The 25,792-nt window shown below is 55.3% G+C and overlaps 2 protein-coding genes across 2 annotated transcripts in view; both read left to right on the forward strand.

Moving 5' to 3' along the window:
• KMT2B (lysine methyltransferase 2B) overlaps positions 1 to 901 on the forward strand; it is a gene marked incomplete at its 5' end in the record, with an annotated part of 80,064 nt that extends 79,163 nt beyond the window's left edge. Inside the window, one exon of the mRNA XM_083880788.1 lies at positions 31 to 901. The remainder of the gene's footprint in view (positions 1 to 30) is intronic.
• Positions 309 to 24,074, forward strand: LOC310920730 (kallikrein-14-like; the record flags this gene model as incomplete). Its single annotated transcript, XM_083880789.1, has 6 exons — positions 309 to 399; positions 14,373 to 14,483; positions 14,960 to 15,014; positions 16,960 to 17,213; positions 20,223 to 20,359; positions 23,922 to 24,074. 6 exons carry the CDS (start codon positions 309 to 311, stop codon positions 24,072 to 24,074), a joined length of 801 nt encoding a protein of 266 aa, XP_083736915.1.
• Between the last annotated feature and the right edge of the window lie 1,718 nt (positions 24,075 to 25,792).

Genomic DNA, 25,792 nt, shown 5'->3' on the forward strand with positions numbered 1-25,792 from the left:
AAGAATTCAGGTGGTCAACCAAGAGTTCAGGTGGTCAACCAAGAGTCATTGGGATCAACCAATAGTCATGGTGGTCAACCCAGAATCATTGGGATAATCCAAGAATCATGGAGATCAACCCAGAATCATGGTGGTCAACCAAGAGTCATGGTGGTCAATCCAGAGTTGTGTTGGTCAACCAAAAGTCCTGGACGTCAACCAAGAATCCGAGTGGTCAACCCAAGAATCGTGGTGGTCAACCAAGAGTTGCGGTGGTCAACCCAGCATTGTGGTGGTCAATCAGGAATCCGGGTGGTCAACCAAGAATCATGGTGGTCAACCAGGAGTCCTGGGAAGAAGACACTGACGTGGTCCTCGAAGCCGTGGAGATGCCTCCAGTCAACTGGGAAGACGCCGAAAGTCATGAGAAGGTCCTGGAAGTCCTGAAGGTTCCTCCAATCAGTCAAAAGTCACGGGAATTAAATTTTAGGGAGTTCCAGGAAGTTCTTGAGATGCCTCCAGTCAATTGAAAAGTCCCAAAAATCGTGGGAATTAAAATTTTGGGAGCTCCAGGAAGTTCTTGAGATGCCTCCAGTCAATTGAAAAGTCCCAAAAATCGTGGGAATTAAATTTTAGGGAGTTCCAGGAAGTTCTTGAGATGCCTCCAGTCGATTGAAAGTCCCGAAAATCGTGGGAAGGAAATTTTGGGGCGTTCCCGGAATTTCTTGAGATGCCTCCAGTCAATTGAAAGTCCTAAAAAATTGTGGGAATTAAATTTTGGGAGCTCCAGGAAGTTCTTGAGATGCCTCCAACCCCGGGGACCCCCCTGAAAAAGGGACTTTGGGGTTCCCCCGGTGCCGCCTCCACCCCTGGAGACCCCTCCCCCCATCCCCCCCATGGGCCCCTCCCCCAATTTTCCCCCAAAAATGGGTCCAGCCCCTCCCCCCCCACCCCTCCCCCAGCGTTTTTTTTGGGGCCGTTTCCGGGTGTTTTTTTGGGAATTTTAGGGTTTTGTATTTTAATTTAAAGGCGGTGCCAGCTCCGCCCACAATAAAGACACTGATTGGACGGGGAGGTTTTGGTTTGTGGGGATGGGGAGGGGGGAAAAGGATGGAGGAAATCTAATTTTTATTGGTTTTAGGGTGGGAAATTGAGGGGGGAAAAGTGGGGAAATGGGGGGGAAAAATGGTGGGAAGTGGGAGGGGAAAATGGAGAGAAATATGAGGGGGGAAAGGGAGTGAAAAGAGAGAAAAAATGGGGAAATTTTGAGGGGAAAAGGGTGGGAAAATGAGGGGGAAAAGGTGGGAAATGTGAGTAGGAAAAGGGTGGGGAAAGTGAGAAAAAGGCAGAAAATATGAGGGGAAAAGTGAGGAGAAAAAGGGAGAAAAAATGTGGGAAATGTGAGGGGAAAATGGGAAAAAAAATGAGGGGGAAAAGGATTTAAAAAGGTGGGAAATGTGAGGAGATTCAGCCAATCAGGAGCCCCAAAATCCCCCCAAAATCTGAGCAAATATTCCCAAAAAAATTCCCTCTCCCCAAATTTTCTCTCAGCCAATCAGAATCCCCAAAATTCCCCTCAAAATCCTCCAAAAATCCTCCCAAAATTGCCCCCAATTCCCCCCAAAATCCCTCCCAACCAATCTGGATCCCCCAAATCCTCCCAAAATTTCCCCAAAATCCTCCCAAAATCCCCCCAAAAATCCCTCCCGACCAATCAGGATCCCCCCAAAATTCCCCCAAATTCTCCCCAAATCCCCTCTCAGCCAATCAAAACCCCCAAAATCCTCCCAAAATCTCCCCAAACCAATCAGGACCCCCCCAAATCCCCCCCAAATCTCCCAAAAATCCTCACAAAATCCCTCCCAACCCATCAGGACCCCCCAAATCACCCCAAAATTCCCCCCAAATCCCCTCTAAAATCTTCCTAACCAATCAGGACAGCCCGAAATTCCTTCCAGCCAATCAGGGCTCCCCCCCAAAAAATAAAATTTCTCCCCAAAATCTCCCCCCAAACAATTGGGACCTCCCAAAAATCCCCCCAAATCCTCCCCAAATCCTCGTCAACCAATCAGGATCCCCCAAAATTCCCCCCAAATCCTCTCTCAGCCACTCAGGACCCCCCAAATCCCCCCAAACCCCTCCCAAATCCCCTTTCAGCCACTCAGGACCCGCCAAATCCACCCAAAATCCCCCCAAAAAATCTTCCCAAATTCTCCCCCAACCAATCGTGATCCTCCAAAACCCCTCCCCCAATTTGGGGGGATTGGACCCCTCCAAACCCTCCCAAAATCCCCCTGAAATCTCCCCCAAATCCTCCCAAAATCCCTCCCCAACCAATCAGGACCCTCCAAATCGCCCCAAATTCTCCCCAAATCCCCCCAAAATCTTCCAAAATCTCTCTCCAACCAATCAGGACCCACCTCCCAAAATTTTCTCCCCAAATTCCCCCTTCAGCCAATCAGGATCCCCCCAAAATCCCCTTCCAACCAATCAGGACCCTCCAAAATCCCTTCTCAGTCAATCAGGACCCCCCAACTCCTCCCCAAAATCCCCCCCAAAGTTCCCAAATCCTCCAAAATCTCTCCCCAACCCATCAGGACCCCCCAAAATCCCCCCAAAATCTCCCTCAATCCACTCTCAGCCAACCAGGACCTCCAAAAATCCTCCCAAAATCCTTCCAAAATCCCCCAAAATCTCTCCTCAACCAATCAGGACCCCCCAAAATCCTCCCAATTTCCCCCCTCAGCCAATCAGGACCCCCCCCCCAAATCCCCCCAAAATTCCCACTAAATCAATCAGGACCCCCAAAATCCCCCCCAAATTCCCCCTCAGCCGATCAGGACCCCCAAAATTCCTCCCAAAATCTCTCCCCAACCAATCAGGACCCACCTCCCGAAATTTTCTCCCCAAATTCCCCCTTCAGCCAATCAGGACCCACCAAAATCTTTCACCCCCCCCCCCCCCAAATCCTCCCAAAATCCCTCTCCAACCAATCAGGACCCCTCAAAATCCCCCCCCAAATTCCCCCCAAATCTCCTCCCAGCCACTCAGGACCTCCCAAATCCCCCCAAATTCCCCCAAAATCCCCCCCAAAATCTCCCCCAACCAATCAAAACCCACCCAAATCCTCCTAAATCCCTTCTCAGCCAATCAGGACCCCCCAAAATCCCCCCCAGATCCCCTTCCAACCAATCAGGACCCCCAAAATCCCCCCAAATTCTCCCCAAATCCCCTCTCAGCCAATCAGGACCCCCTCAAATGCCCCAAAAATCCTCCAAAATCTCTCCCCCAACCAATCAGGACCCACCTCCAAAAATTTTCTCCCCAAATTCCCCCTTCAACCAATCAGGACCCCCCAAAATCCCCCCAATATTCCTCCTAAACCAATCACGACCCCCAAATCTTCCCAAAATCCTCCCAAAATCTCTCTCCTACCAATCAGGACCCCCAAAATCCCCCTCAGCCAATCAGGACCCCTCAAATCCCCCCCAAAATCCTCCCAAAATCCCTCTCCAACCAATCAGGACCCCCCAAATCCCCCCAAAATTCCCCCGAACCCCCCCCCCCCCCAAATTCCCCCTCAGCCAATCAGGACCCCCAAAATTCCCCCCAAAATTCCCTCTAAACCAATCAGGACCCCCCAAAATCCTCCCAAATTCTCCCTCAACCAATCAGGACCCGCCTCCCTCCCCCCCTCCCAAAAATTTTCTCCCCAAATTCCCCTCAGCCAATCAGGACCCGCAAATCCCCCCAAAATCCTCCCAAATTTCCCCCCAAATCCCCTTTTAACCAATCAGGACCCCCCAAAAATCTTCCCAAAATCATCCCCAACCAATCAGAATCCCCCAAAATCCCTAAATTCCCCCCAGATCCCCTCTCAGCCACTCTGGACCCCCCAAATCCCCCCAAAATTTCCCCAAATCTCTCCAAAATCCTCCCAATTTTCCCCCAACCAATCAGGACCCTCCCCCCGCTCCAGGCAAATTTTTCTCCCCAAGTTCCCCTTCAGCCAATCAGGACCCCCCAAAATCCCCCCAAAATTCCCCCTAAACCAATCAGGACCCCCCAAAATCCCCCCAAATTCTCCTCTCAACCACTCAAGACCCACCAAAATCTTTTACCCCCCACCCAAATAAATAAAAAAAATCCCCCCCCCCAAAAAAAATCCTCCCCCCCCCCAAAAAAAAATCAACCCCTCCCCCACCTTCTCCTTCCCTCCCCGCCCCTCCCCCACCCCCCTCCACCCCTCCCCTGCCCCTCCCCCCCCCGGGGGGCCCCGCCCGGATTAATCCGCGTCCCCCCCACGCCCCAATTAAAATTTTGGGAAAGGAGGGGAAAAAAGGGGCGTGGCCAGGCGGGAAAAGGGGGCGTGTCCCCCCTCCCATCCCCCCTCCTCCCTTTGGGGACAGCGCGGGGACAGCGAGGGGACAGCGAGGGGACAGCGAGGGGACAACGGAGGTGACAGAGCCAGGAGGGGACAGCGGCCCCTCCCCCACCCGGCCCCCCCCGAGGGGCGGAGCGCAGGTTTGGGGGGGGGAGGGGCGATTGGGGAGGGGGTGGGGGGGGGGAGGGGACCAGTATGGACCAGTTTGGACCAGTTTGGGGGTTGTTTTTTTGTCCTGGTTTGGCCCCAGTTCCTGGATTGTTCCCTGTCCCAGTATGACCCAGTTTGGCCCCAGTTTGTCCCTGTCCCAGTTTGGCCCCAGTTCCTGGATTGTCCCTTTCCCAGTATGACCCAGTTTGGCCCCAGTTCTCAGTGTCACTGTGTCCCAGTTTGGCCCCAGTTCCTGGATTTTCCCTTGTCCCAGTTTGGCCCCAGTTTGTCCCAGTTCCCGGTTTGTCCCTCTGCCAGTTCATCCCAGTTCCTGGATTGTCCCTGTCCCAGTTTGGCCCCAGTTCCCATTTTGACCCAGTCCCAGTTTGTCCCAGTCCTGGTGTCACCCCATCCCAGTATGTCCTAGTTTGGCCCCAGTTCCCAGTGTCACCCTCTCCCAGTTCATCCCAGTTCCTGGATTGTCCCTGGCCCAGTTTGGCCCCAGTTCATCCCAGTTCCTGGTGTCACCCCATCCCAGTTTGGCCCCAGTTCCCAGTTTCACCCCATCCCAGTATGTCCCAGTTTGGCCCAGTCCTGGATTGTCCCTGTCCCAGTTCATCCCAGTTCCCAGTGTCACCCTGTCCCAGTTCATCCCAGTTCCCAGTGTCACCCTGTCCCAGTTTGGCCCCAGTTCCCAGTGTCACCATGTCCCAGTTCATCCCAGTTCCCAGTGTCACCCTGTCCCAGTTTGGCCCAGTTCCCACTTTGTCCCTGTCCCAGTTTGGCCCCAGTTCCCAGTTTGACCCCAGTTCCCAGTTTGGCCCAGTTTGGACCAGTATGGACCAGTGTGGAGCAGTTTGGACCAGTTTGGGGGTTGTTTTTTGTCCTGGTTTGGCCCCAGTTCCTGGATTGTTCCCTGTCCCAGTATGACCCAGTTTGGTCCCAGTTTGTCCCTGTCCCAGTTTGGCCCCAGTTCCTGGATTTTCCCTTGTCCCAGTTTGGCCCCAGTTTGGCCCAGTTCCTGGTTTGTCCCTCTGCCAGTTCATCCCAGTTCCTGGATTGTCCCTGTCCCAGTTTGGACCAGTCTGTGGTTTGTCCCTGTCCCAGTTTGGCCCAGTTCCCATTTTGGCCCAGTCCCAGTTTGTCCCAGTCCTGGTGTCACCCCATCCCAGTATGTCCCAGTTTGGCCCCAGTTCCCAGTGTCACCCTCTCCCAGTTCATCCCAGTCCCTGGATTGTCCCTGGCCCAGTTTGGCCCCAGTTCATCCCAGTTCCTGGTGTCACCCCATCCCAGTTTGGCCCCAGTTCCCAGTTTCACCCCATCCCAGTATGTCCCAGTTTGGCCCAGTCCTGGATTGTCCCTGTCCCAGTTCATCCCAGTTCCCAGTGTCACCCTGTCCCAGTTTGGCCCCAGTTCCCACTTTGTCCCTGTCCCAGTTTGGCCCCAGTTCCCAGTTTGACCCCATCCCAGTATGGCCCAGTATGGCCCAGTATGGCCCAGTATGGACCAGTATGGAGCAGTTGGGGGGTTGTTTCTTTGTCCCAGTTCCTGGATTTTCCCTTGTCCCAGTTTGGCCCCAGTTTGTCCCAGTTCCCGGTTTGTCCCTGTCCCAGTTCATCCCAGTTCCTGGATTGTCCCTGTCCCAGTTTGGCCCAGTTCCCATTTTGGCCCAGTCCCAGTTTGTCCCAGTCCTGGTGTCACCCCATCCCAGTATGTCCCAGTTTGGCCCCAGTTCCCAGTGTCACCCTCTCCCAGTTCATCCCAGTTCCTGGATTGTCCCTGGCCCAGTTTGGCCCCAGTTCATCCCAGTTCCTGGTGTCACCCCATCCCAGTTTGGCCCCAGTTCCCAGTTTCACCCCATCCCAGTATGTCCCAGTTTGGCCCAGTCCTGGATTGTCCCTGTCCCAGTTCATCCCAGTTCCCAGTGTCACCCTGTCCCAGTTCATCCCAGTTCCCACTTTGTCCCTGTCCCAGTTTGGCCCCAGTTCCCAGTGTCACCATGTCCCAGTTCATCCCAGTTCCCAGTTTGACCCCATCCCAGTACAGACCAGTTCCTCCCAGTTCCTGGTGTCACCCTGGCCCAGTTTGTCCCTGTCCCAGTTTGGCCCCAGTTCCCAGTTTGACCCCATCCCAGTTTGGCCCAGTATGGCCCAGTTTGGAGCAGTTTGGGGGTTGTTTTTTGTCCTGGTTTGGCCCCAGTTCCTGGTTTGTTCCTTGTCCCAGTTTGACCCAGTTTGGTCCCAGTTTGACCCTGTCCCAGTTTGGCCCCAGTTCCCAGTTTGGCCCCAGTTTGGCCCCAGTTCCTGGATTGTCCCTGTCCCAGTTTGGACCAGTCTGTGGTTTGTCCCTGTCCCAGTTTGGCCCCAGTTCCCAGTTTGACCCCATCCCAGTATGGCCCAGTATGGCCCAGTTTGGACCAGTATGGCCCAGTATGGCCCAGTATGGCCCAGTTTGGACCAGTATGGCCCAGTATGGCCCAGTATGGCCCAGTATGGACCAGTGTGGACCAGTTTGGACCAGTATGGCCCAGTATGGACCAGTGTGGACCAGTTTGGACCAGTATGGCCCAGTATGGCCCAGTATGGACCAGTGTGGAGCACTTGGGGGGTTGTTTTTTTGTCCTGGTTTGGCCCCAGTTCCTGGATTGTTTCTTGTCCCAGTTTGACCCAGTTTGTCCCAGTTCCTGGTGTCACCCCGTCCCAGTTTGGCCCCAGTTCCCAGTTTCACCCTGTCCCAGTTTGGCCCCATTTTGTGGTGTGTTCCTGGCCCAGTATGACCCAGTTTGTCCCAGTTCCTGGATTGTCCCTGTCCCAGTTTGGCCCCAGTCCCACTTTGACCCCATCCCAGTTTGGCCCCAGTTCCCAGTTTGGCCCCAGTTCCCAGTTTGGCCCAGTTCCTGGATTGTCCCTGTCCCAGTTTGGCCCCAGTTCCCAGTTTGGCCCCAGTTTGGCCCCAGTTCCTGGATTGTCCCTGTCCCAGTTTGGATCCAGTTTGGCCCCAGTTCCCAGTTTGGCCCTGTCCCAGTTTGCCCCAGTTCCTGGTGTCACCCCGTCCCAGTTTGGCCCCAATCCCAGATGGCCCCAGTCCCAGTTTGGCCCCAGTTCCTACTTTGTCCCTGTCCCAGTTTGGCCCCAGTTTGTCCCAGTTCCCGGTGTGTCCCTGTCCCAGTTTGACCCAGTTTGGCCCCAGTTCCCAGTGTCACCCTGGCCCAGTTTGGCCCCAGTTCCCAGTTTGTCCCTGGCCCAGTTTGGCCCCAGTTCCCGGTTTGACCCCATCCCAGTATGTCCCAGTTTGTCCCAGTTCCTGGATTGTCCCTATCCCAGCATGACCCAGTTTGGCCCCAGTTCCTGGACTGTCCCTGTCCCAGTTTGGCCCCAGTTTATCCCAGTTTGTCCCAGTGTCACCGTGTCCCAGTTTGGCCCCAGTTCCCGGTGTCACTCTCTCCCAGTTCATCCCAGTTCCTGGATTGTCCCTGGCCCAGTTTGTCCCAGTCCTGGTGTCACCCCATCCCAGTTTGGCCCAGTTTGGCCCCAGTTCCCAGTGTCACCCCATCCCAGTTTGACCCAGTCCTGAATTGTCCCTGGCCCAGTTTGGCCCAGTTCCCAGCTTGGCCACAGTTCCCGGTGTCACCCTGTCCCAGTTCATCCCAGTTTGTCCCAGTTTGTCCCAGTCTCTCCCCGGTTCCGGTTCCCACGGGAAAGGGGCGGGGCCAACTTGGGGTGGGCGGGGCCTGACCCCAAACTGGGAACTCCAGCCCCAAACTGGGACCCCAAACTGGGAATTCAATCCCAAACTGGGACCCCAAACTGGGAACACAACCCCAAACTGGGACCCCAAACTGGGAAACCAAACAGGGAAACCAAACTGGGACCCCAAACTGGGAACTCCAGCCCCAAACTGGGAACCCAAACTGGGATTTGAATCCCAAACTGGGACCCCAAACTGGGACCCCAAACTGGGAACTCCAGCCCCAAACTGGGACCTCAAACTGGGACCCCAAACTGGGAACTCCAGCCCCAAACTGGGAACCAAACTGGGATTTGAATCCCAAACTGGGACCCGAAACTGGGAACCCAAACTGGGAATACAACCCCAAACTGGGACCCCAAACTGGGACCCCAAACTGGGACCCCAAACTGGGATTTGAATCCCAAACTGGGACCCCAAACTGGGATTTGAATCCCAAACTGGGACCCCAAACTGGGAACCCCAAACTGGGACCCCAAACTGGGATTTGAATCCCAAACTGGGACCCCAAACTGGGACCCCAAACTGGGACCCCAACCCTAAACTGGGACCCCAAACTGGGAACACAACCCCAAACTGGGAACCCAAACTGGGAACCCAAACTGGGACTTGACTCCCAAACTGGGACCCCAAACCAGGCCCCGCCCCTTTCCCAGACCCCGCCCCTTTTCTTAAACCCCGCCCCCTTTTCCACAAGCCCCGCCCCTCCCCCCCTCCCCCCGCGGGGTCCCCCGAGGTCACCGGGCGGGGTGGGGGAGGGGCGGGGCGGAGGCCGCCAATTAACGCCGCTAATTAAGGCCAATTAACGCCCTCGTTAATGAGCCCCAACCGCCGGGGCGGGTTGGGCCCGGTGACGTCATCGCTGCCAAAGGGGCCCCGATGGGGGGAGGGGAGAACCCGAAATGACCCAAAAATGGTCCCAAAATTATCCCAAAAATACCCAAAAATGATCAAAAAAATGATCCCAAAAATGATGCCAAAATGACCCAAAAAATGATCCAAAAATTGATCCAAAAATGGTCCCAAAATCAGCCAAAGAAGGATCCCAAAATGACCCAAAAAATGATCCAAAAATGACCCAAAAGTGGTCCCAAAAATGATCCAAAAATACCCAAAAATGGTCCCAAAAATTATCCCAAAATTACCCCCAAAATGATCCCAAAATGACCCAAAAAATGATCCAAAAATGACCCAAAAATGGTCCCAAAATCAGCCAAAAATACCCAAAAATGATAAAAAATGACCCCAAAAATGATCCAAAAAAAGTCCAAAAAATGATCCGAAAATGGTCCAAAATTATCCAAAAATACCCCAAAATTATCCCAATATTGACCCAAATTGATCCCAAAATTATCCCAAAATTATCCCAAAAATGATCCAAAAATGACCCAAAAAATGATCCCAAAATGACCCAAAAATGACCCAAAAAATGATCCAAAAATGACCCCAAAATGACCCAAAAATGATCAAAAAATGACCCCAAAAATTATCCAAAAATGGTCCAAAAAGACCCAAAAATTGTCCCAAAAATGATCCCAAAATGACCCAAAAAATTATCCAAAATGACCCAAAATTACCCCAAACTCCACTAAAGTGACCCCAAAATACCCAAAAGTTCCAAACCTCCCCAAAAATGACCCCAAAATACCCAAAAAATACCCCAAATCACCTCAAACCACCCCCAAATCAGCCCAAAATTATCCAAAATAACCCAAAAAAGCCACTAAAATGACCCAAAATGGCACAAAAAAAATCCCAAACCTCAAAAAAATTACCCCAAATCCCCTAAAAATTACCCCAAATCTCCTAAAAATGACCCCAAACTCTCCCAAATTCCCAAAATTACCCCAAAATTACCCCAAAAACTCCCTAAATCTCCCCCAAATCTGCCCAAAATTACCCCAAATCTCCCCAAAATACCCCAAAACTCCCCCAAATTGACCCAAAAATGGCCCCAAATCTCCCCAAAATGCCCCAAATTCCCCCAAATTGACCCAAAAATTACCCCAGAAATGACCCCAAATCCCCCAAAATTGACCCCAAATTGACCCAAAACCCCCAAACCCTCCCCAAAATTTCCCCCAAACCCCAAAAAACGACAGAACAGCCCCAAAATCCTCCAAACTGACCCCAAATCTCCCCAAAAATGACCCAAAAAATGACCCCAAACCACCCAAAATTACCCCAAATTGACCCCAAACCCTCCCCAAAATTTCCCCCAAACCCCCAAAAATGGCAAAAAATGCCCCAAAAAGCCCCAAATTGACCCCAAATTTTGGCTCCGCCCCCACAGAGGAGATGACGCAGCGCCCCCTGGCGGCCCCCGCGGCGCCTCTGCTGGGGACCCTCCTGCTGCTGCTGCTGGGGACAGGTGAGACTGGGGACAGGTGAGACAGGTGAGACTGGGACAGGTGACAATGGGGACAGTGACAGGGGACCCTCCTGCTGCTGCTGCTGCTGACAGGTAAAGGGACAGGTGACAATGGGACAGGTGACAATGGGACAGGTGACAGTGACAGGGGACCCTCCTGCTGCTGGGGACAGGTAAAGGGACAGGTGATGACAATGGGACAGGTGACAATGGGACAGGTGACAGTGACAGGGGACCCTCCTGCTGCTGGGGACAGGTAAAGGGACAGGTGGGACAGGTGAGACTGGGACAGGTGACAATGGGGACAGTGACAAGGGACCCTCCTGCTGCTGCTGCTGGTGACAGGTGAGACTGGGGACAGGTGAGACAGGTGAGACTGGGACAGGTGACAATGGGGACAGTGACAGGGGACCCTCCTGCTGCTGCTGCTGCTGACAGGTAAAGGGACAGGTGACAATGGGACAGGTGACAATGGGACAGGTGACAGTGACAGGGGACCCTCCTGCTGCTGGGGACAGGTAAAGGGACAGGTGATGACAATGGGACAGGTGACAATGGGACAGGTGACAGTGACAGGGGACCCTCCTGCTGCTGGGGACAGGTAAAGGGACAGGTGATGACAATGGGACAGGTGACAATGGGACAGGTGACAGTGACAGGGGACCCTCCTGCTGCTGGGGACAGGTAAAGGGACAGGTGGGACAGGTGAGACTGGGACAGGTAAAGGGACAGGTAAAGGGACGGGGGACCCTCCTGCTGCTGGGGACAGGTAAAGGGACAGGAGGGACAGGTGACAAGGGGACAGGTGACAGTGACGGGGGACCCTCCTGCTGCTGCTGGTGACAGGTGAGAACGGGACAGGTGACAATGGGACAGGTGACAATGGGACAGGTGAGGGGACAGGTGACAGTGACAGGGGACCCTCGTGCTGCTGGTGACAGGTGACAGTGGGACAGGTAAAGGGACAGGTGACGATGGGGACAGGTGAGACTGGGACAGAGGACCCTCGTGCCGCTGCTGGTGACAGGTAAAGGGACAGGTGACAATGACAGGTAAAGGGACAGGTGGGACAGGTGAGACTGGGACAGGTGAGGGGACAGGTGACAATGGGGACAGTAACAGGTGACCCTCCTGCTGCTGGTGACAGGTAAAGGGACAGGTGGGACAGGTGAGACTGGGACAGGTAAAGGGACAGGTAAAGGGACAGGGGACCCTCCTGCTGCTGGTGACAGGTGAGAACGGGACAGGTGAGACAGGTGACAATGGGACAGGTGACAGGGACAGGTAAAAGGACAGATGACAATGACAGGTAAAGGGACAGGTGACAATGGGGACAGGTGAGACAGGTGAGGGGACAATGGGGACAGGTGAGACCAATAGGGACAGGTGACAATGGGGACAGGGGACAGTGACAGGGGACCCTCGTGCTGCTGGTGACACGTAAAGGGACAGGTGAGAGTGACAGGTGAGACAGTGACAGGGGACCCTCCTGCTGCTGGTGACAGGTAAAGGGACAGGTGACAATGGGAAAGGTGACAGTGACAGGTGAGACCAATGGGGACAGGTGAGAGGGGGACAGGTGAGACTGGGGACAAGTGAGACAGGGACAGGTGACAATGGGACAGGTGACAATGGGGACAGTGACAGGGGACCCTCCTCCTGCTGCTGGTGACAGGTGAGAACGGGACAGGTGACAATGGGACAGGTAAAGGGACAGGTGAGACTGGGACAGGTGAGGGGACAGGTGACAGTGACAGGGGACCCTCGTGCTGCTGGTGACAGGTGACAGTGGGACAGGTAAAGGGACAGGTGACAATGGGGACAGGTGAGACAGGGACAGGTAAAGGGACAGGTGAGACTGGGACAGGTGACAATGGGGACAGGTGAGACTGGGACAGAGGACCCTCGTGCTGCTGCTGGTGACAGGTAAAGGGACAGGTGACAGTGGGACAGGTAAAGGGACAGGTGACAATGACAGGTAAAGGGACAGGTGACAGTGGGACAGGTAAAGGGACAGGTGACAATGACAGGTAAAGGGACAGGTGACAGTGGGACAGGTAAAGGGACAGGTGACAATGACAGGTAAAGGGACAGGTGAGACAGGTGACAAAGGGGACAGGTGATAGTGGGGACAGGTGAGGGGACAATGGGGACAGGTGACAGGGACAGGTGACAATGGGGACAGGTGAGACCAATGGGGACAGGTGAGACAGGTGAGGGGACAGGTGACAATGGAGACAGGTGAGACTGGGGACAATGGGGACAGGTGAGGGGACAATTACAGGTGAGACTGGAGACAGGTGAGAGGACAATAGGGACAGGTGAGGGGACAGGTGACAGATGAGGGGATAATGGGGACAAGTGAGATTGGGACAGGTAACAGGTGAGACTGGGGACAGGTGAGAGTGGGGACAGTGGGGACAGGTGAAGGGACAATGGGGACAGGTGACAATGGGACAGGTGAGACTGGGGACAGGTGACAGGTGACAATGGGGACAGGTGACAATGACAGGTGACAGGTGAGGGGACCCAGGCACTGCTGCTGGTAACAGGTGAGACTGGGGACAGGTGAGAGGACAGGTGACAATGACAAGTGACAATGACAGGTGAGGAGACAAGTGACAACGGGGACAGGTGAGGGGACTGTGGCACTACTGATGATGACAGGTGAGGGGACAGTGACAGGTGACAGGTGACACTGGGGACAGGTGAGGGGACAATGACAGGTGAGGGGACAGGTGAGGGGTGACACAGAGTGACAGGAGGGGACGGTAATCTCTGTGCCCCCACAGGTGACACATACAGTGACAGGTGACACACACAGGTGACACACACACAGTGACAGGTGACACACACAGGTGACACACACAGGTGACACATACACAGTGACAGGTGACACACACACACAGGTGACCCTGCTCTCTGCTGTCCCCACAGGTGTGGCACAGGTGACAGGTGACACACACACAGTGACACACACACAGGTAACCCTGCTCTCTGCTGTCCCCACAGGTGTGGCACAGGTGACAGGTGACACACACACAGTGACAGGTGACACACACACACAGGTAACCCTGCTCTCTGCTGTCCCCACAGGTGTGGCACAGGTGACAGGTGACACACACACAGGTGACAGGTGACACACACACACAGGTGACCCTGCTCTCTGCTGTCCCCACAGGTGTGGCACAGGTGACAGGTGACACACACACAGTGACACACACACAGTGACAGGTGACACACACACTCACAGGTGACACACACACAGGTGACAGGTGACACACACACAGTGACACACACACAGGTGACAGGTGACACACACACACAGGTGACCCTGCTCTCTGCTGTCCCCACAGGTGTGTGGCAGGTGACAGGTGACACACACACAGGTGACAGGTGACACACACACAGGTGACAGGTGACACACACACACAGGTGACCCTGCTCTCTGCTGTCCCCACAGGTGTGGCACAGGTGACAGGTGACACACACACAGTGACACACACACAGTGACAGGTGACACACACACTCACAGGTGACACACACACAGGTGACAGGTGACACACACACACAGGTGACCCTGCTCTCTGCTGTCCCCACAGGTGTGTGGCAGGTGACAGGTGACACACACACAGTGACAGGTGACACACACACTCACAGGTGACACACACACTCACAGGTGACACACACACAGGTGACACACACACAGGTGACACTGATATCTCTCTGCTGTCCCCACAGGTGTGTGGCAGGTGACAGGTGACACGCGGGTGGTGGGAGGCCACGCCTGTGTCCCGCACTCCCAGCCCTGGCAGGTGGCCGTGCTCGACATGTTCAAACTCTACTGCGGCGGCGTCCTGGTGTCACCGCGATGGGTGGTGACCGCGGCCCACTGCACCACACCTGGGTAAGGACACACCTGGGGACACCTGGGGACACTGACAGGTGTCCTGGTGTCACCGCGATGGGTGGTGACAGCGGCCCACTGCACCACACCTGGGTAAGGACACACCTGGGACAGGTGAGACACACCTGGGTAAGGACACACCTGGGACAGGTGAGACACACCTGGGTAAGGACACACCTGGGGACACCTGGGGACACTGACAGGTGTCCTGGTATCACCGCGATGGGTGGTGACCGCGGCCCACTGCACCACACCTGGGTAAGGACACACCTGGGACAGGTGAGACACACCTGGGGACACACCTGGGGACACTGACAGGTGTCCTGGTGTCACCGCGATGGGTGGTGACCGCGGCCCACTGCACCACACCTGGGTAAGGACACACCTGGGACAGGTGAGACACACCTGGGGACACTGACAGGTGTCCTGGTGTCACCGCGATGGGTGGTGACCGCGGCTCATTGTACCACACCTGGGTAAGGACACACCTGGGACAGGTGAGACACACCTGGGGACACTGACAGGTGTCCTGGTGTCACCGCGATGGGTGGTGACCGCGGCCCACTGCACCACACCTGGGTAAGGACACACCTGGGACAGGTGAGACACACCTGGGGACACACCTGGGGACACTGACAGGTGTCCTGGTGTCACCGCGATGTGGTGACCGCGGCCCACTGCACCACACCTGGGTAAGGACACACCTGGGACAGGTGAGACACACCTGGGGACACTGACAGGTGTCCTGGTGTCACCGCGATGGGTGGTGACAGCGGCCCATTGTACCACACCCTGGGTAAGGACCACCTGGGACAGCTGGGGACACTGACAGGTGTCCTGGTGTCACCGTGATGGGTGGTGACAGCGGCTCATTGTACCACACCTGGGTAAGGACACACCTGGGACAGGTGAGACACACCTGGGGACACCCTGGGGACACACCTGGGACACACCTGGGACACCTGGGGACACACCTGGGACACACCTGGGACACACCTGGGACACACCTGGGACACACCTGGGGACACCTGGACACACCTGGGGACACCTGGCAACACCTTGGGGATAGCACGTCCCACACCTGTCCCCATCGCACCTGTCCTGTCCCCTCAGGGTGTCCCTCATGTCCTTCAGGTGTTCCTCAGGTGTTTTGTCCCCTCAGGTGTCCCTCAGGTGTTCCCCATGTCCCTCAAGTCCCTCAAATGTCCCTCAGGTGTTCCTCAGATGTTCCTCAGGTCTTCTGTCCGCTCAGGGTGTCCCTGTCCCCTCAGGTGTGTCCCAGGTGTCCCTCACCTGTCCTGTCCCCCCAGGGTGACCTCGGTGGCCCTGGGCAAGCACCAGCTGTACGGCCACGAGGCCGGCGAGGAGCGGAGGATGGTGGCCCCCAGGTGTCCCCCAGGTGTCCCTCACCTGTGTTCCTGTCCTGTCCCCTCAGGGTGTCCCCCGTGTTCCTCAGATGTTCCTCAGGTGTTCATCATGTCCCTCAGGGTGTCCCAGGTGTGTCCCAGGTGTCCCTCACTTGTCCCCGTGTTCCTCAGATGTTCCTCAGGTGTTCCCCACCTGTCCAGTCCCCTCAGGTGTCCCTCAGGGGTGTCCCCCATGTCCCTCAAGTCCCTCAAATGTCCCTCAGGTGTCCCTCAGGTGATTTGTCTCCTCAGGTGTCCCCCAGATGTCCCTCAGGTGTCCCTCATGTCCCTCAAGTCCCTCAGGTGTCCCTCAGACGTTCCTCAGATGTTCCTCACCTGTCCCCATCTCACCTGTCCTGTCCCCTCAGGGTGTCCCCCATGTCCCTCAGATGTTCCTCAGGTGTTCCTCAGACGTTCTTCAGATGTCCCCCAGGTGTCCCTCACCTGTCCCCGTGTCCCCTGTCCCCCCAGGGTGACCTCGGTGGCCCTGGGCAAGCACCAGCTGTCCCCTCAAGGTGTCCCCCATGTCCCTCAGATGTTCCTCAGATGTTCCTCAGGGGTGTCCCTCAGGTGTCCCCCAGGTGTCCCTCACCTGTGTCACCTGTCTCACCTGTCCTGTGCCCCCAGGGTGACCTCGGTGTCCCCATCTCACCTGTCCCCATGTCCCCTGTCCCCCCAGGGTGACGTCGGTGGCCCTGGGCAAGCACCAGCTGTACGGCCGGGAGGCGGGCGAGGAGCGGAGGATGGTGGCCCTCACCTGTCCCTGTGTCCCCCAGGTGTCCCTCACCTGTCCCTGTGTCCCCCAGGTGTCCCCAAGGTGTCCCTCATGTCCCTCAGATGTTCCTCAGATGTTTTGTCCCCTCAAATGTCCTTCAGATGTCCCTCATGTCCCTCATGTCCCTCAAGTCCCTCAAATGTCCTTCAGATGTTCCTCAGATGTTCCTCATGTCCCTCAGGTGTCCCTCACCTGTCTCACCTGTCCCCATCTCACCTGTGGTGTCCCCTGTCCCCCCAGGGTGACGTCGGTGGCCCTGGGCAAGCACCAGCTGTACGGCCGGGAGGCGAGCGAGGAGCGGAGGATGGTGGCCCGCATGGTGGCCCACCCGGGCTACGACCCCACCACCAAGGACAACGACATCATGCTGCTGAAGCTCCTGTCCCCCGCCGCCATCTCCGACCGCGTCCGGCCCATCCCGGTGGCCTCGTGCCTGCCCCGGCCCGGCACCAGCTGCCTCACCTCGGGCTGGGGGGCCACCACCTCACCTGAAGGTGGGACACCAGGGGACGGGGGGTGGGGGCATCTGGAGGGGGGTTGGGGTCACTTGGGGTGTCCTGGAGGTCATCTTGTGGTCATTTGGGTCTCCTCATGGTCGTCTCGTGGTCACTTTGGGCACTTCATGGTCACTTTGAACCTGTCATGGTCATCTGAGTCTCCTCATGGTCACTTTGGGTGTCCTGAAGGTCATCTCCTGGTCACTTGGGTCTCCTAATGGTCATCTCGTGGTCATTTGGACACTTCATGGTCACTTTGGGCCTCTCATGGTCACCTGAGTCCTCTGCTGGTCACTTTGGACACCTCATGGTCACTTGGGTGACCTCGTGGTCACTTTGGGTGTCTTCATGGTCATCTTGTGGTCACTTTGGACACCTCATGGTCACCTTGGACCTCTCCTGGTCACTTTGGGTGTCCTCATGGTCATCTCATGGTCATTTGGGTCTCCTCATGGTCACTTGGGTGTCCTCATGGTCATCTCATGGTCACCTGGATCCTCTCATGGTCACTTGGGTCCTCTCCTGGTCACTTTGGGACACCTGATGGTCACTCAGGTCACGCGGCACCAGCTGCCTCACCTCGGGCTGGGGGGCCACCACCTCACCTGAAGGTGGGACACCAGGGGACAGGGGTGGGGGCATCTGGAGGGGGTCTTGGGGTCACTTGGGGTGTCCTGGAGGTCATCTCGTGGTCATTTGGGTCTCCTCATGGTCGTCTCGTGGTCACTTTGGGCACTTCATGGTCACTTTGAACCTGTCATGGTCATCTGAGTCTCCTCATGGTCACTTGGGGTGTCCTGGAGGTCATCTCGTGGTCACTTGGGTCTCCTAATGGTCATCTCGTGGTCATTTGGACACTTCATGGTCACTTTGGGCCTCTCATGGTCACCTGAGTCCTCTGCTGGTCACTTTGGACACCTCATGGTCACTTGGGTGACCTCGTGGTCACTTTGGGTGTCTTCATGGTCATCTTGTGGTCACTTTGGACACCTCATGGTCACTCGGGACACCTGATGGTCACTCAGGTCACGCGGCACCAGCTGCCTCACCTCGGGCTGGGGGGCCACCACCTCACCTGAAGGTGGGACACCAGGGGACGGGGGTGGGGGCGTCTGGAGGGGGGTTGGGGTCACTTGGGGTCATCTTGTGGTCCTTTGGGTGTCCTCATGGTCATCTCATGGTCATTTGGGTCTCCTCATGGTCATTTGGGTCTTCTCCTGGTCACCTTGGTCCTCTCCTGGTCACCTGAGTCCTCTGCTGGTCACTTTGGACACCTCACGGTCACTTTGGACACCTCATGGTCATTTGGGTCTCCTCGTGGTCATCTCGTGGTCACCTGGGTCCTCTGCTGGTCACTTTGGGTGTCCTGAAGGTCACCTGAGTCCACTCCTGGTCACTTTGGACACCTCATGGTCACTTTGGGTCTCCTCACGGTCATCTTGTGGTGACTTTGGGCACTTCATGGTCACTCAGGTCCTCTCCTGGTCACTTTGGACACCTCATGGTCACCTGAGTGCTCTGCTGGTCATTTGGGTCTCTTCATGGTCATCTCATGGTCACTTGGGTCACCTCATGGTCATCTCATGGTGACTTGGGTGTCCTCATGGTCATCTCGTGGTCACCTGGGTGCTCTGCTGGTCACTTTGGGTGTCCTGAAGGTCACCTGAGTCCACTCCTGGTCGCTTCGGACACCTCATGGTCATTTGGGTCTTCTCATGGTCATCTCGTGGTCACTTTGAACACCTCATGGTCACCTTGGACCTCTCCTGGTCACTTTGGGTGTCCTCATGGTCATCTCATGGTCACCTGGATCCTCTCATGGTCACTCGGGTCCTCTCCTGGTCATTTTGGACACCTCATGGTCACTTGGGTCACCTCATGGTCACTTTGGGTGTCCTGAAGGTCATCTTGTGGTCATTTGGGTGTCCTTGCAGTCGTCTCCTGGTCAGTTTGGGCACCTCATGGTCACCTTTGACCTCTTCTGGTCACTTTGGGTGTCCTCGTGGTCATCTCATGGTCACTTGAGTCTCTTCTTGGGTCTCCTGGTCACCTGGGTCTTCCTGTGGTCACCTGGACCACCTCTCGTGGTCACCTTGGACATCACTGTGTCCCTCTGGTGGTCACTATGGTCATCTGGTGGTCACTGTGGATCCCTGGTGGTCACTATGGACCACTGGTGGTCACTGTGGATGTCCAGTGGTCACCGTGGATCCCTGGTGGTCACTGTATCCCTGTGGTGGTCACTGTGGATCTCTGGTGGTCAGTATGGACCCCTGGTGGTCACTATGGCCCCCTGGTGGTCACTATGGTCACCTGGTGGTCACTATGGACCCCTGGTGGTCACTGTGGTCACCTGGTGGTCACTATGGCCCCCTGGTGGTCACTGTGGTCACTGTGGTCACTCTGTCCCCGCAGTGACGTACCCCGAGGTCCTGCAGTGTGTCAATGTCACTGTGGTCACTCTGGTGGTCACTCGTGGTCACTCTGTCCCCGCAGTGACGTACCCCGAGGTCCTGCAGTGTGTCAATGTCACTGTGGTCACTCAGTGGTCACTCATGGTCACTCGTGGTCACTCTGTCCCCGCAGTGACGTACCCCGAGGTCCTGCAGTGTGTCAATGTCACTGTGGTCACTCTGGTGGTCACTGTGGTCACTCGTGGTCACTCTGTCCCCGCAGTGACGTACCCCGAGGTCCTGCAGTGTGTCAATGTCACTGTGGTCACTCTGGTGGTCACTGTGGTCACTGTGGTCACTCATGGTCACTCGTGGTCACTCTGTCCCCGCAGTGACGTACCCCGAGGTCCTGCAGTGTGTCAATGTCACTGTGGTCACTCTGGTCACTGTGGTCACTCTGATGGTCACTGTGGTCACTCTGGTGGTCACTGTGGTCACTCTGTCCCCGCAGTGACGTACCCCGAGGTCCTGCAGTGTGTCAATGTCACTGTGGTCACTGTGATGGTCACTGTGGTCACTCTGGTGGTCACTCGTGGTCACTCTGTCCCCGCAGTGACGTACCCCGAGGTCCTGCAGTGTGTCAATGTCACGCTGTTCTCGCCCGCCCAGTGCCGGAGCTTCTACCCCGGATCCATCACGGCCAACATGATCTGTGCCGGCAACGTCCAGGGCGGCATGGACTCCTGCCAGGTAACTCACCTGGGGACACCTGGGACACACCTGGGACACACCTGGGACACACCTGGGGACAGCTGGGGACACACCTGGGACACACCTGGGGACACTTAAAATACACCTGGGACACACCTGGGACACACCTGGGGACACACCTGGGACACACCTGGGGACACCTGGGACACACCTGGGACACACCTGGGACACACCTGGGACAGCTGGGACACACCTGGGGACAGCTGGGGACACACCTGGGACACACCCGGGACACACCTGGGGACACACCTGGGACACCTGGGACAGCTGGGACACTTGGGGACAGCTAAAATACACCTGGGGATACCTGGGACGCACCTGGGACACACCTGGGGACACCTGGAACACACCTGGGGACACCTGGAACACACCTGGGGACGCACCTGGGACACACCTGGGGACACACCTGGGACACACCTGGGGACACACCTGGGACACACCTGGGACACACCTGGGGACACACCTGGGACACACCTGGGACACACCTGGGGACAGCTGGGACACACCTGGGGACACACCTGGGACACACCTGGGACACACCTGGGACACACCTGGGACACCTAGGGACACCTGAGACAGGTGTGACACACTTGGGGACACCTGGGGACACACCTGGGACACACCTGAGACACACCTGAGACACACCTGGGGACACACCTGGGGACACACCTGGGACACACCTGGGACACACCTGGGACACACCTGGGGACACACCTGGGAGGGGTGACAGGTGCAGGAGAACCTGGTTTGGGGCCTTCAGAAGGTCAAGGGTTGGTCCAAGTGGTCATTATTGGTCATGGTGGTCATTGTTGGTCATAGTGGTCAACCTCGAGTGGTCACTCAACCCAACAAGGTCCATCAAGGGTTTGGCCAACCCAAGGAGGGATCAGTTGACCCAAAAGGGTCACCCAACCCAATGAGATCCACCAAGGGGTCACCAAATGCAATGAGGTCACCCAACCCAACGAGGTCACCCAGGGGTTTGACCAACCCAAGGGGTCACTCAACCCAACGGGGTCCACCAAGGGTTTGACCAACCCAAGGGGTCACTCAACCCAACGAGGGCTTGGTTGACCCGACGCAACGAGTTTGACCAGCCCAAGGGGTCACCCAACCCAACAAGGGATCAGTTGACCCAAAAGGGTCACCCAACCCAATGGGGTCAACCAAGGGGTCACCAAACCCAACGAGGGGTCAGTTGACCCAACCCAATGGGGTCCACCAAGAGTTTGACCAACCCAAGGGGTCACTCAACCCAATGAGATCCACCAAGGGGTCACCAAACCCAACAAGGGGCCAGTTGACCCAACCCAACAAGGTCCACCAAGGGGTCACCCAACCCAAGGGGTCACCAAACCCAATGAGGGCTTGGTTGACCCAACCCAATGAGATCCACCAAGAGTTTGACCAAACTCAACAAGGGGCCAGTTGACCCAACCCAACAAGGTCCACCAAGGGGTCACCAAACCCAACAAGGGGCCAGTTGACCCAACCCAATGAGATCCACCAAGGGGTCACCCAACCCAATGAGGTCACCCAACCCAACAAGGTCACCCAGTGGTTTGACCAACACAATGAGATCCATTGAGAGGTCACCAAACCCAACAAGGTTGACCCAACCCAACAGGGTCACACAAGGGTTTGACCAACCCAAGTGGTCACTCAACCCAATGAGGGGCTTGGTTGACCCAACCCAACGAGGTCCACCAAGGTCCACCCAACCCAAGTGGTCACTCAACCCAATGAGGTCACCCAACCCAGCAAGGGCTTGGTTGACCCAACCCAACAAGATCCACCAAGAGTTTGACCAACCCAAGGTGTCCCCAAACCCAACGAGGGCTTGATTGACCCAACCCAATGAGATCCATGAAGGGGTCACCCAACCCAATGAGGTCACCCAACCCAACGAGGGCTTGGTTGACCCAACCCAACAAGATTCACCAAGAGTTTGACCAAATCCAACAAGGGGCCAGTTGACCCAACCCAACAAGGTCCGCCAAGGGGTCCCCAAACCCAATGAGGTCACCCAACCCAATGAGGTCACCCAGTGGTTTGACCAACACAATGAGATCCATCAAGGGATCCCCAAACCCAATGAGGGATCAGTTGACCCAAAAGGGTCACCCAACCCAACAGGGTCAACCAAGGGATCACCAAACCCAACAAGGGCTTGGTTGATCCAACCCCACGAGTTTGACCAACCCAAGGGGTCACAAAACCCAATGAGGGGTCAGTTAACCAAACCCAATGAGATCCACCAAGGGGTCACCCAACCCAATGAGGTCACCCAACCCAATGAGGTCACCCAGTGGTTTGACCAACACAATGAGATCCATCAAGGGGTCACCAAACCCAACAAGGGTTGGGTTGACCCAACGCAACGAGGTCCACCAAGGGGTCACCCAACCCAAGGGGTCACCAAACCCAACAAGGGCTTGGTTGACCCCAAACCCCCAGAGATGACCCCAATGGTGACCCCCACCCCGTGTGTCCCCCCAGGGCGACTCCGGGGGTCCCCTGGTGTGTGGGGGGACCCTGCAGGGCATCGTTGGCCAAACCCTTGGTGGACCTTCTTGGGTTGGTTGAGCCCAAAAGATCAGCAAACCCAACAAGGGCTTGGTTGACCCAACCCAATGAGGTCCTCCAAGGGTTTGACCAACCCAAGTGGTCACTCAACCCAATGAGATCCACCAAGGGGTCACCAAACCCAATGAGGGGTCAGTTGACCAATCCAATGAGGTCCACCAAGAGTTTGACCAACCCAAGTGGTCATTCAACCCAATGAGATCCACCAATGAGGTCACTCAACCCAACAAGGGCTTGGTTGACCCAACCCAATGAGTTTGACCAACCCAAGGGGTCACCAAACCCAACGAGGTCAACCAAGGGGTCACCAAACCCAACAAAGTTGACTCAACCCAACAGGGTCCACCAAGAGTTTGACCAACCCAAGTGGTCACTCAACTCAATGAGGTCTTGGTTGATCCAACCCAACGAGTTTGACCAACCCAAGGGGTCACTCAACCCAACGAGGGGTCAGTTGACCCCAGAATGACCCCTGACCCCTGGAGGTGACCCCAATGGTGACCCCCCCCCCACCCCGTGTGTCCCCCCAGGGCGACTCCGGGGGTCCCCTGGTGTGCGGGGGGACCCTGCAGGGCATCGTTGGCCAAACCCTTGGTGGACCTTCTTGGGTTGGTTGAGCCCAAAAGATCGGCAAACCCAGCCATGGGGTCAACCAAGGGGTCACCAAACCCAACGAGGGGTCAGTTGACCCAACCCAATGGGGTCAACCAAGGGGTCACTCAACCCAAGGGGTCACTCAACCCAACAAGGGCTTGGTTGACCCAACCCAACGAGTTTGACCAACCCAAGGGGTCACCAAACCCAACAAGGTTGACCCAACCCAACAAGATCCACCAAGAGTTTGACCAACCCAACAGGGTCACTCAACCCAACGAGGGCTCCGTTGACCCCAGAATGACCCCTGACCCCTGGAGGTGACCCCAATGGTGACCCCCCACCCCGTGTGTCCCCCCAGGGCGACTCCGGGGGTCCCCTGGTGTGCGGGGGGACCCTGCAGGGCATCGTCTCGTGGGGGATGGAGCGCTGCGGGCAGCCGCGGCGCCCCGGCGTCTACACCAAGGTCTGCAGGTACGCCAGGTGGATCCAGGAGACCATGGAGGACACCTGAGGTGGCCCCGCCGCGGGCCGGGGACGGCCGGGGGACAATAAAGATCTTCTGTGGAAATTTGGGGTCGTTGTAAAGTTTTTGTTATGGGATTTTGGGCGGAATTTGTGGGATTTTTGGGTGGAATTTTTGGAGAATTTTATGGAGATTTTGGGGGAATTTGTGGAGATTTTTGGGGGGAAATTTTGGAGGGAATTTTTTTGAGGATTTTATGGGGATTTGGGGGGAAATTTTAGAGGGAATTTTTTGAGGATTTTATGGAGATTTTGAGGGGATTTGTGGGGAATTTTATGGGGATTTTATGGAGATTTGGGGGAAAATTTTGAGTGGAATTTTAGGGGATTTATGGAGATTTTGGGGGAAAATTTGGATGGAAATTTAGGAGGATTTTATGGGGATTTATGGAGATTTTGGGGGAATTTTGGGGGAAATTTTGGAAGGATTTGGATGGAATTTTTGGAGAATTTTATGGAGATTTTGGGGGGATTTGGGGAGGAATTTGCATGAAATTTTAGGGGATTTTATGGAGATTTTTGGGAGATTTTTGTGGGATTTTTTGGGCTGTTTTGGGGATGATTTTTGTGGGATTTTGAGCAGATTTTGGGGAGATCCCGAGGGGATTTTGGGGGGATCCAGGAGACCCTGGAGGACACCTGAGGTGGCCCCGCCACGGGCCGGGGATGGCCGGGGGACAATAAAGATCTTCTGTGGAAATTTGGGGTCCTCGTGGGGTTTTTTGTGAGGGGATTTTGGGGCGTTTCGGGCGGAATTTGTGGGATTTTTGGGAGGATTTGGATGGAATTTTAGGTGATTTTATGGAGATTTTGGGAAATTTTTTTGGGAAATTTTGGATGGAATTTTAGGGGATTTTATGGAGATTTGGGGGATTTTGGGGAGGAAATTTTGGATGGAATTTTAGGGGATTTTATGGAGATTTTGGGGAATTTTGGGGGGATTTGGGACGGAATTTTATAGGATTTTTATGGAGATTTTGATGGAATTTTAGGGGGAATTTTATGGGGGTTTTATGGAGATTTGGGGGAAAATTTTGAGTGGAATTTTAGGTGATTTTATGGAGATTTTGGGGGAATTTTTTTGGGAAATTTTGGATGGAATTTTAGGGGATTTTATGGAGATTTTGGAGGAATTTTGGGGGGAATTTTGGATGGAATTTTAGGGGGAATTTTACGGGGATTTTATGGAGATTTGGGGGAAAATTTTGGGTGAAATTTTATGGGATTTTATGGAGATTTTTGGGAAATTTTGGGGGGAAATTTTGGATGGATTTTTAGGGGATTTTATGGGGATTTTGGGGGATTTTGGGGAAATTTTGGATGGATTTTTAGGGGGATTTTATGGAGATTTTGGGGGATTTTGGGGAGGAATTTGGATGAAATTTTAAGGGGATTTTATGGAGATTTTGATGGAAATTTGTGGGATTTGGGGGAAATTTTTGAGTGGAATTTTAGGGGATTTTATGGAGATTTTGGGGGAATTTTGGGGGGAAATTTTGGATGGAATTTTAGGGGGGATTTTATGGGGGTTTTATGGAGATTTGGGAGGAATTTTGGGGAGGATTTGGATGGAATTTTAGGGGATTTTATGGAGATTTTGGGGGAATTTTGGGGGGATTTGGGATGGAATTTTTGGAGAATTTTATGGAGATTTTTATGGAATTTTAGGGGGAATTTTATGGGGATTTTATGGAGATTTTGAGGGGA

This window comes from Zosterops lateralis (assembly GCF_965231275.1).
Source record: "Zosterops lateralis genome assembly, chromosome: 31".
In the NCBI taxonomy this organism is placed as follows: domain Eukaryota; kingdom Metazoa; phylum Chordata; class Aves; order Passeriformes; family Zosteropidae; genus Zosterops; species Zosterops lateralis.